The sequence below is a fragment of the Oncorhynchus tshawytscha genome, linkage group LG06, assembly GCF_018296145.1.
Source record: "Oncorhynchus tshawytscha isolate Ot180627B linkage group LG06, Otsh_v2.0, whole genome shotgun sequence".
Taxonomy (NCBI): Eukaryota; Metazoa; Chordata; class Actinopteri; order Salmoniformes; family Salmonidae; genus Oncorhynchus; species Oncorhynchus tshawytscha.
In genome coordinates, this window is record NC_056434.1 from 57,172,139 (window position 1) to 57,183,833 (window position 11,695).

Consider the following 11,695-nt stretch of genomic DNA (forward strand, 5'->3'; position numbering starts at 1 on the left):
AATATATATATTTATATATATACATTGGCAAACTTAAAACATGATTTTGTGTAGTCCTTATGGAAGTATTGTGTCTAGATTGAGGGAAAAAACTATTTAATCCATTTTAGAATAAGGCTGTAATGTAACAAAATGTGGAAAAAGTCAAAGGGGTCTGAATACTTTCCAAATGCACTGTATATATCTAATCTAACCTTTTATCCAATACTTTTTACAGAAAAACCTCAAGTGAATAGACGCACCCAGACATGGATTTTGTCATTGTGTCCCCATCATAGGGACCTGGACCTGCTGCCCACGCAGGAAGTGGAGAGGAAGCTCTGTGCCCCAGAGAGGATGAGAACAGTGGAGAGAATGGTGGATGAGTTGTCTCAGGCTTTGACTCAGCCCTTTCCATGGATGTAGTCACGTTAGTACAAAACTTTACTCCTTATCATTGAAACCGACCTTCACATAGCAATTGTTTCTCTTGATGCTTTTTTTTGCATTAGTAAGAGAATCTTCATTAGGAATGAATGGCATGTGGTCATGTACTGTGAACGTTTTATGGTCGTACATAGTACATGTATAACTTATGCTGTTCATTCATCACCATCAATGAATAGTCCATATGTTTTCAATGCATTGCATATCCATGGTGCATTGACTATGATTGTCTATCTGTAGAACACTGACATTGGACTCCAAAACGTCCCATCCGAAGCTGGAGGTGTCAAGGGACAGGCTACAGGTGTGCTGGAACACGGAGCCCATTGGAATGGACCGATATGAGCGTTATGACTCTCAGTACTGTGTCCTCGCACAGGAGTCCTTCTCCACTGGCCTGCATTACTGGGAAGTCATTGTCCATGAGAAATCCTATTGGCTGATTGGTGCAGTCAATGGGTGCATCTCCAGTATAGATTGGAGAATGGACCAGACTCAGGACTTGACCAACCTGGGTTTAGCAAGGTGAACAAGGGATCTTTCTGCATCTACCATGGGGATGGACAGTACTTGACATTTCATGACTCCCATGAGACGTTACTGTCTTTAGGGGGAAGGAGTCCGAAAGCTGAAGTCCACAAGGGGAAGCTGTTGTTTTCTAATGCAGACACACTGATCCTGCTCCACCGTTTTCTGTGCAGCAGTGTGTGGGGCCTCTACCCTATGTTTAACCCCTGTATTGATGTGAACAGAGAGCCACTCACCCTGTTCTGTCTAAGAGATTTTTTCTTCAGATAGGTATGTTAGCAGCACTGAGGCTGCACAACACCCACTAGCCTTGTGAAACCAGCCTGCATCTTGCGCAAGCTCGTATTTTGCTTCACTTCATGTGTCAAATGAAACGAAAAGTGAGTGCAGCAGTCAGTCTGCTTGACCAGGTTTAACACCCTCACAGTCCTAAGTTCTGACTCTCAGTGTACTGTATGTCCCTCTGTCCTTTGGTCATCTGTTTTATATTATTTTAAGACTTTGGTGTACTCCACTTGTACTTGCAACGAACAAGTATGCTATTGACCATTACACCACATATTATTCACCATGAAAGGTTCTGTGCTTTCCTTTTATAGACCTATACTTACTACGTAGTTTTCTCTCATTATCACTACAAGTTTATCCAAGAATACCATTGTAAAAAATAATAGAAACAGTATTCAGATTACCCATCTTTGCAGGAAGGTCCATAGAGGGACGTTTTAATGGTTTTGTTCTCTTACAGTCAAATCAGTAATTTTATATCCTGGAATGACAGCATGTCAGCTATATTCAAACATAAATCAATGATTACTCAGTAGCGGTCCAATTAAGAGACTTATTTTAGCACTTGCTACTGCAGGGTTTTTGTGATAAACTACCGCTAGAAGGCACTAAAGTACCATGTTGCATATGCATTGAGGAATTGTTCTGCCAATACCGTGCCGTAATCTAACTTTTTAGTGCCTGCAACTGTATGGACTGGCATAGCCCAGCTATGCTGCTTGTGTCTTTGACTTGATCCAGTCAAGGTAGTGGGAGACCCGTGCGTAGACCCCAGGCTTGTTCTTCAACCCACACTGGTCTCCCCAGCTCACTATACCGTAGATGAAATGGGAGCTCTCCTTGTTACATGTCAGTGGCCCTCCAGAGTCACCCTGTCAGTCACACGGAGTGTTCATTAAACATTTTCAAACCATTCAATACCAAATACATGAAGTAATCTCAATCCAATCCTAATTCAATCCCCCAAAACGATGCTTTATGTGATATCGTACCGTACTCCGTCAGAGTTGGTCTCAAAGCATCTCCCAAACACAGCATTGAGTCTCAATCCACCCCAATCAACTCACTGACCTGGCAGGAGTCCACTCCTCCCTGCAGGTAACCGGCACAAAACATGGTGTTGTCTATGGCGCTTCCATAGACTTTGCTGCTTGAGCAGCTCTCCTGGCTGATCAGCAGCACCTGGGCATCCAGTAGGTGGTTGGAGCCGTAGTCAGCTACGGGGGAGAAGAAGAGTGATAGTGAAGGGAAAATAATAGTTCACACACTGAGGACTTCTAGAAAGTAGAGAAAGAGAACAACAAGTATATAACAGATGTTTGCAAGCACACATAAAATACCCATGTAATATGATCAGATTCCATCTGATTGAATTCAGTTACATTTTTATATAACACATGACTAGTGTACATGCACATGATACGAGTAATATAATTAAATAAATATGCTGTGGGCATGATGACAACATAGGCACATGCACATTGTACATGAACATAAGGAAATGCAGTAGAGCCTGCTCTTACAGTCCTCAGTAGCGCCCCATCCAGAGATGGTGCACTCAGTCCCATCAGGGAATGGGCTATCAGGCAAGCAGGCTGCCTTCACAAACTGGCTCTCTCTGGCACAGCGACCATCTGTGGCTTTCAGCTTCAGCACCGCTTTGGGTCAGAAAGGAAATTTATATTATGGTTATTATTAAAATATAACAATCAGGGATGGAATTTCATTTCAATTTCAGAACTATTTTAATTGGGATTTCTTCACAGTTACAATGTAAGCAATGATTGAATCATATTGCACGTGATACATCACTACTCTGGACGGCTCTGACTTAGAATACGTGGACAACTACAAATACTTAGGTGTCTGGTTAGACTGTAAACTCTCCTTCCAGACCCATATCAAACATCTCCAATCCAAAGTTAAATCTAGAATTGGCTTCCTATTTCGCAACAAAGCATCCTTCACTCATGCTGCCAAACATACCCTTGTAAAAATGACCATCCTACCAATCCTCGACTTTGGCGATGTCATTTACAAAATAGCCTCCAATACCCTACTCAACAAATTGGATGCAGTCTATCACAGTGCAATCCGTTTTGTCACCAAAGCCCTATACTACCTACCATTGCGACCTAGCACAAACCCACTGGCTCCATGTCAGACCCTGTATAAAGTCCCCCTCTCAGCTCGCTGGTCACCATAGTCTCCCACCTGTAGCAAAACAGGTATATCAACCCCCAAAACCAATTCTTTCTTTGGCCGCCTCTCCTTCCAGTTCTCTGCTGCCAATGACTGGAACGAACTACAAAAATCTCTGAAACTGGAAACACTTATCTCCCTCACTAGCTTTAAGCACCAACTGTCAGAGCAGCTCACAGATTACTGCACCTGTACATAGCCCACCTATAATTTAGCCCAAACAACTACCTCTTTCCCAACTGTATTTAATTAATTTATTCATTTTGCTCCTTTGCACCCCATTATTTTTATTTCTACTTTGCACATTCTTCCATTGCAAAACTACCATTCCAGTGTTTTACTTACTATATTGTATTTACTTTGCCACCATGGCCTTTTTTGCCTTTACCTCCCTTCTCACCTCATTTGCTCACATTGTATATAGACTTGTTTATACTGTATTATTGACTGTATGTTTGTTTTACTCCATGTGTAACTCTGTGTCGTTGTATCTGTCGAACTGCTTTGCTTTATCTTGGCCAGGTCGCAATTGTAAATGAGAACTTGTTCTCAACTTGCCTACCTGGTTAAATAAAGGTAAAATAAAAAATAAAATAAAAATATTATACATTCAAATATAATATGGGAACATGTTTTTTTTAAAGGAGGTAGAAATGTATAGACCCATATAAAATACAAAGTATAAATAGGATCAATTTCATTTATATGCAGTCAATTATATTCAAAAAGTTTACTGAAATTCTTATTCCAATTGTTGGATTTTTTCAGTTTTCTTCCTCAATTGACTGAATTGAAATGGAATTGATCCCAACCCCTAATAACAATAAACCATCCTTAAGGAAATCCTGACATGCAAACTACAGGAAACATAGCTTTGAGAAAGAGCAAGTGCAAATATCACCTATATCATTGTAAACAGCTGTGGATGTCTCCTTGTAATTCTCATGCCTTGTAGCTTTCTCCACTATGATCGTCTGCCCAATGGGCACATCCTTTCCTAGAGTCAGACTCCCAGCCACCACCTGCATCTGGTCCTTTGGATCACTGGTCCAACACAAACACAATGTAGGGTTGCAAAAATTACTTGCAGTGATCAGTGGGATGGATATTGTCACGCCCTGGTCTAAGTATTTTGTGTTTTTCTTCATGTATTGGGTCAGGCCAGGGTGTGGCATGGGGTTTTTGTATTGTGGTGTGTTTTGTCTTGGGGTTTTGGTGTGTATGTATTGGGATTGTAGCTAGTGGGGTTATCTAGCAAAGTCTATGGCTGTCTGGAGTGGTTCGCAATCAGAGGCAGGTGTTTATCGTTGTCTCTGATTGGGAACCATATTTAGGCAGCCATATTCTTTGAGTTTGTCGTGGGTGATTGTCCTTAGTGTCATTGTTCCTAGCGCTTTATTTATTTACACAAGTATAGGCTGTTTCGGTTTTCGGTACGTTCTTTGTTTTGTAGTGTTTTGTGTTTATTCGTGTTTCACGTTGTTCATTAAACATGGATCGCAATCTACATGCTGCATTTTGGTCCGACTATCCTTCACACCTAGAAAACCGTAACAGATATACAGTGCATTCGGAAAGTATTCAGACCCCTTCACTTTTTTCACATTTTGTTACCTTACAGCCTTATTTTAAAATGGATTAAATTAATTAATTTCCTCAATAACCTACACACAATACCCCGTGAATAGTTTTCTTGAAATTCTTTGCAAATGTATTAAACATTTAAAACAGAAATACCTTATTTACATAAGTATTCTGAAAACTCAAAATTGAGCTCAGGTGCATCCTGTTTCCATTGATCATCCTTCAGATGTATCTACAACTTTATTGGAGTCCACCTGTCGTAAATTCAATTGACTGGACATGATTTGGAAAGGCGCACACCTGCCTATATAAGGTCACACAGTTGACAGTGCATGTCAGAGCAAAAACCAAGCCATGAGATTTAAGGAATTGTCCATAGATTTCAGAGACAGGATTGTGTCGAGGCACAGATCAGGGGAAGGGTACCAAAACATTTCTGCAGCATTGAATGTTCCCAAGAACACAGTGGCCTCCATCATTCTTAAATGTAAGAAGTTTGGAACCACCAAGCTGATAGAGTCATACCCAAGAAGACTCGAGGATGTAATCGATGCCAAAGGTGCTTCAACAAAGTACTGAGTAAATGGTGTGAATACTTATGTAAATGTGTTAGCAGTTTTTGCTTTGTCAATATGGACTATTGTGTGTAGATTGATAAGGGAAAAAGCTATTTAATCCCATTTTAGAATAAGGCTGTAAGGGACTGCAGTGATGCGTCTTGGACTGAGATGCAGTGCCTTAGACCACTGTGCCACTCGGGATGCAGGCTGTAACACAACAAAATGTGGGGGGTGTGAATAATTTCTGAAGGTACTGTATATACACATGCATCCATAAGGACCAACGCATGAACCCATACAATATAGACCACTGACATAGTGTATATACAGTACAGTGTATCTCTGGGTACACTATGTCAGTGGTCTATATTGTATGGGTTCATGCGTATTATAAATAATAATGTGCAAATATTGTACACTCCAGATGTGCAAAACTCTTAGAGACTTACCTATTAAGACCCACAGCTGTAATCGCTGCCAAAGGTGATTCTAACATTTATTGACTCAGGGGTGTGAATACTTATGTAAGTTGGGGTTTTCTGTATTTCATTTTCAGTACATTTGCAAACATTTCAAAAAACATGTTTTCACTTTGTCATTATGGGGCATTGTGTGTAGATGGGTGAAGAAAAAAATATTGAATCCATTTTCAATTTAGGCTGAAACACAACAAAATGTGGAATAAGTCAAGGCGTATGAATACTTTCTGAAGGCACTGTATTATAGTTATACTCACATGCAGTGGCCGGCAGTCAGAGCCCAGCAGCTATCAATGAGCACCGCTCCACAGATGTGCCTGTATGCCTGGCTGGAGCCCTTGGGTCGGACCTGCAGGGACAGCTGCCAGGGCTGGGCTCCAGGGACGGCCTTCAAGCCTCCGTAGATCCTGGTGATGGCCTTCTTCGGCTGGGGCTTTCCACAGGTGGTGAACTGCTTATCAGAGGTGGGGCTAGCTGTGGGCTGTCGTGGGGCTCCACTGGGCTTTGGCGCTGTAGGTTTCTCTGGACCCGCTGAGGGTTTGGCCGGTGTTGGTTCAGGCTTGGGTGTTGTAGTAGTAGTTGTAGTAGTGGGTTTGGGACGAGTAGTAGGCTTGACAGTTGTAGTAGTTGTAGTAGTGGGCTTCGGACCAGTAGTAGGCTTGGGACCAGCATCTGTTGTGACCATGGTTGAAAGAATTCAGTACAATTTTACTCGTGCTTCTACATCTGCATTGCTTGCTGTTTGGGGTTTTAGGTTGGGTTTCTGCATAACACTTAACACTGACATCGGCTGATGTAAAAAGGGCTTTGTGAATACATTTGATTGATTTGATTGACTTATCCCCGCGGGATAAACTATTTGGCTTGATGTTCATTTCCTGTCCATAAAGGCAGCTGTCAGAGATATGATATTTAATGCTGACCTGTGGGCTTAGCACACTCCCTGACGCCACAGTGATCCCACAGCAGCACCCGCCCTCTTCTTATGAAGCACCATGGCTGAGTGTCACCATCTGGGTTTCTGGACCAATCAATACACAACAGTAAACAAGAGAGTTAGCTGTATAAAGCAATATGTTTGAGTGTGAGAGAGATAAGTATACACTACCGTTCAAACGTTTGGGGTCACTTAGAAATGTTCTTGTTTTTTTGTCCATTAAATAATAATAATGTTGTAAATGACTATTGTAGCTGGAAACTGCAGATTTCTTATGGAATATCTACATATGCGCACAGAGGCCCATTATCAGCCACCATCACTCCTGTATTCCAATGGCACTTTGTGTTAGCTAATCCAAGTTTATAATTTTAAAAGGCTAATTGATCATTAGAAAACTATTTTGCAATTATGTTAGCACAGCTGAAAACTGTTGTGCTGATTTAAAGGAGCAATAAAACTGTCCTTCTTTAGACTAGTTGAGTATCTGGAGCATCAGCATTTGTGGGTTCCATTACAGGCTCAAAATGGCCAGAATCAAAGACCTTTCTTCTGAAACTCGTCAGTCTATTCTTGTTCTGAGAAATGAAGGCTATTCCATGTGAGAAATGACCAAGAAACTGAAGATCTTGTACAATGCTGTGCATTACTCCCTACACAGAACAGCGCAAACTGGCTCTAACCAGAATAGAAAGAGGAGTGGGAGGCCCCGGTGCACAACTGAGCAAGAGGACAAGTAGTTTGAGAAACAGACGCCTTACAAGTCCTCAACTGACAACTTCATGAAATAGTACCCGCAAAACATCAGTTTCAGCGTCAACAGTGAAGAGGCGACTCCGGGATGCTGGCCTTCTAGGCAGAGTTCCTTTGTCCAGTGACTAGGTTATTTTGTCCATCTTAATCTTTTATTTTTATTGGCCAGTCTGAGATATGGCTTTTTCTTTGCAACTCTGCTTAGAAGGCCAGCATCCCGGAGTCGCATACTATACCGATCTTATCTAAAAGGATAAACTGATCCTACATCATCACTCATACTCTGAGACTCTATGTGAATTATGTGCCCAGACCTGCAGAAGTTATGAGGGCCTAGTCCATCGTCATCCTCAAAGTCATTGAAGGGATCAGAGCCTTTCTCCAGGATGAAATGGGAGTTCCAGTAGAGACATTCCTCTCCATAATCTGTCTCACTCACGTTGCCACGATATGACTCCCCGTCATCCTTGAGCTTGTAACAGTCATCTGGGCCTAGTCAAGATTATGACATTTCCATCCAGTCAGTATATCAGGAACGGTTTGACCATTCTATTTAAATTCTCTCAATTCAGTAAACTGAAATTCCAATTCCCATTTTTTTTTCAACAAATGTTGGTTTAGTTCCTGAAATGGACATGAACCCAACTCTTTTGGCTGACTGAAGAGCTGGAATGTACTGTATTTATTTACCAACATTACAGAAACGTCCACTGAAGCCTTCTGGGCAGAGGCAGTCAAAGTCCATGCCGTCCTTGACACACAAGCCTCCATTCTTACAGGGGTTAGGCTGACACACCCTAACTGGAAAAGGAATGTGATTACAGAAGCATCATGCTTAGCTAAAAATGACCAACAAATTCCATAGTATGCATTGCTATTTTCTCACATTACCAAAAAAAAAATGAAAGAGGATAATAATTTGAATAATTTGTGAGGACACTTCAGAGGCAAGAGGTCAGGAGGGCTCTCACGTGATTTGCAGTCTGGGGGCAGGAAGGGCTGCTTGCACTTGCACGCGTAGAAAGGTGGTTTAGAGGTCAACACACACTCGCCACGACCACATGTGCCCCTCTTACACCTTTTGGGCCCTGTAAGAACAATTCAGATTCACATCGGTTTATTTCTCACAACATCTGACTGTATCCGCAAGGCAAATGTGGCATAATCTTTGTCGTAAATAATTTTGGTCTAAAAACGATTTAAAATCTACTATACAAGCCAAGGACTAAAGTATAAAGCTCTTTCAATTTATGGAGCCTCTTTTCCCTTTCCTACCTTTCTGGCACTTCTTGCCCTTGAATGGCTTGGGGCAGTCACATTTGAACCTTCTCTTTCCCTTCTCCTCACACACACCGTCATTGAGGCAAGGGTTTGGGTTGCATTGGCCTGCAATATGAACAAGACAAGGGGAGGAGGAAGGCTTTTACATGAGCAGTTTCGAACAGTGATTGATTTAGACTCGGCATCGACTTTAGACTCAGTCAGTATAGACCTTAGCGTCTTCTTGTGTCCTCACAATTGTATGTAATCTGACATACTATATCTACAGTATGTTGTTTTGACAGTATTATACAATAAAACTAATACTAAAGTAACATACTAATTATTTACAGTTAATTGCTGTAAATGGCAATGCACTCTGGGGGATTCTACGCGTAAACAGTAAATTATACTGTAAATCCCAAGGAAATGTTGGTTCAACAGTACATTACTGTAACTGCATAGCATTATGGGATTGGCAACTTGCAACTTTTTCAAACAATTCTGAGTGATAGGATTGAGAGACACCAAGGTCTGAAGTGAACCAATCAAACAGGGTGTATACAACATTTCAATTATTTACAAATTTAATTACACCAAATATTACAGTGTAATGAAAACATTTAATTTTTACAGTACGGTAAATTTGTAGATTTATCAACAGTTAAATACTTTTAAGCATTATACTGCAGCATACTGTAAATTATTGTGCATTGTGGGGAAATATTGTGGGCCGGGAAAGAATTGCTGTATTTTGAATGGTACTGTAATTCCACCCCACATAATCTTTGGGGTATCAAAAATCCTTTGACCACTAGTGGTTGCGTGGTATAGTTTTTCTGGCTCATGAACATATTCTGTAGCGTGACTTGTCAGAGGCTACATTTGTGCCACCTTAACTGCTGTACCAATTTCACTGATGTGTGGTAGTAGTACCCCAACAATTAAATGTGTATAGGGGAAAGATGGGAGTGGCAGCAAGTCTCAAACCTTTAATGGTTGAGTATTTGACATGTCCTTTGGTCTGTTTTGCCATGTATTCACTACTAGTTTGGAAGCCATTGTTTAGTCCTCTAGAAGTGCAATTGATAGAAAAGACCAAACAAGACTTCCAAACTGGCATTCATTGATATGCTGCAATATGTAAACACATTACCAATTGCATACAATTACGGTAAACTACTGTAAAATGCAAACCCCATCTCCTCTCAATGATTTAAATTTTGTTCATTTATTCATTACAATTACAGTGAAAAGATTAGTAATGCACTGCACATCTGTTTTATGGTAACTTACAGGCAGCCAGTTGCCTGCAAGTTAGCATTAAAACAACAATATAAAATATCACAATATCAGTATTGGACACTGTAAAATACAGTACGGTAACATACTGTACTTTTTTAGATATTTTTTTTACAGTAACCTTCAGGCAACTTGCTGCCTTTAAGTTATGGTAAAAACAGCAGGGAAGGTTTTACAATGTAGTGCATGTCATAAGACAATTTCTTCTTCACATCTCACCATCTGGTTCTTGGAGTTCATAAAGCCAGTCAGCATCATCACTATCGTCCTCACCTGGTTCGTCTACGATCTCAAAGAATGGATCTAGAGCGGAGATACACTATCAAACATTGTCGTGTTACATGGTCTAGCTCTCCCTCTCCCTCTTCCCCTCTCTCTTTATGTCTGTGTGTGTGCATGCGTGTGAAAGCATATTGTGAAAGCCTATACTATTGTGCATTATGAATAAATAATATGAATAAATATGAATAATAATATATGAATAAATCATATGCTTACCCTTCAGAATATCCTCGTGTCTTCTGTACTTTCTTTCAGGGTTTTTGCTGTGTTTTTCCTGTTTCGGATGTTTTCCATGCTTCTCTTGTTTACGTAACTGAATAAAAGATGTCATCATTCTTCTTTCAACCAAGTAACATTATGGACAGTAGTAGCATTTACTACATTTGTATTTTTCCAGTGCAACAGTAGGCCTAATGCCAGCACTCATGCAATATTTGCCAAACTGCAAAACTTGTAAACAACACATCTTTTAGATTTTATTAAACACAGCAAAATAAACAATTAAACAACTGGAAAAATGTTGTACGGGAGAGCAAACACATTCGACAGGCATCTACTCTAAACTTGCAACTCTAAACTATCACCCTTTTATTCCTGATATTTACTGCAAAAGAAAATCAAATGAGTAGAATACCTACTTGAACAGGTAGAATGAGCAATACAAGGAAGAGGCAGAAGAAAAGAGGCTTGGAGTTCATGATGGCAGTGATTGTGTGCGGCTAGAAGAGTAATTCTGTCAGATCAACCACATTTCCCAACCATTTGTGTGGGAAGAGTAACCTTTGTATGCACAGAGTGCTTTGGCATCTAGGTCTCTCACCGCACACTACCGTTCTATTGACTAAGGGGGTGTCAGGGTTTTTTTTCTTAATTTAAAGAGAGCTTACCTTAAAACACATATAATAAACAAACATAAACATTATCTGCAACTCTAACAGTAAGTGATTCATCAATTCAGGCAATACTGACCTAGATTGTTTGTGAAAATATAGTTAGCACATAGGACTAGTCATTTACTATTGGATATTACCATTAGAGCTCAGAGATCCTATTTACAAAGAGAGATTGTTTTTTGTTTGAGTGTAGACTTTGGA

The 11,695-nt window shown here is 40.5% G+C and overlaps 1 protein-coding gene across 1 annotated transcript; it reads right to left on the reverse strand.

The window, feature by feature from the left end:
* Nucleotides 1-1,636: 1,636 nt before the first annotated feature.
* On the reverse strand, nucleotides 1,637-11,535 carry habp2 (hyaluronan binding protein 2). Its single transcript, XM_024424263.2, has 13 exons — nucleotides 11,240-11,535; nucleotides 10,818-10,914; nucleotides 10,539-10,622; nucleotides 9,033-9,143; nucleotides 8,729-8,845; nucleotides 8,448-8,558; nucleotides 8,072-8,249; nucleotides 6,991-7,088; nucleotides 6,325-6,739; nucleotides 4,346-4,488; nucleotides 2,766-2,900; nucleotides 2,314-2,459; nucleotides 1,637-2,114 (listed from the first exon to the last, which is right to left on the reverse strand). The coding sequence occupies exons 1-13, from the start codon at nucleotides 11,297-11,299 to the stop codon at nucleotides 1,953-1,955; spliced, it is 1,857 nt and encodes a 618-aa protein (XP_024280031.1). The 5' UTR covers nucleotides 11,300-11,535; the 3' UTR covers nucleotides 1,637-1,952.
* Nucleotides 11,536-11,695: the final 160 nt, after the last annotated feature.

What these genes read in the sequence shown, in the direction of transcription:
- habp2 (XM_024424263.2), bottom strand. Translation starts at nt 11,299, where the DNA reads ATGAACTCCAAGCCTCTTTTCTTCTGCCTCTTCCTTGTATTGCTCATT. An exon ending in GGGCAAGAAGTGCCAGAAAG is followed by an intron (nt 8,846 to 9,032) that starts GTAGGAAAGGGA and finishes TTGTTCTTACAG; the next exon opens with GGCCCAAAAGGTGTAAGAGG. An exon ending in TGGACGTTTCTGTAATGTTG is followed by an intron (nt 8,250 to 8,447) that starts GTAAATAAATAC and finishes AATCTTGACTAG; the next exon opens with GCCCAGATGACTGTTACAAG.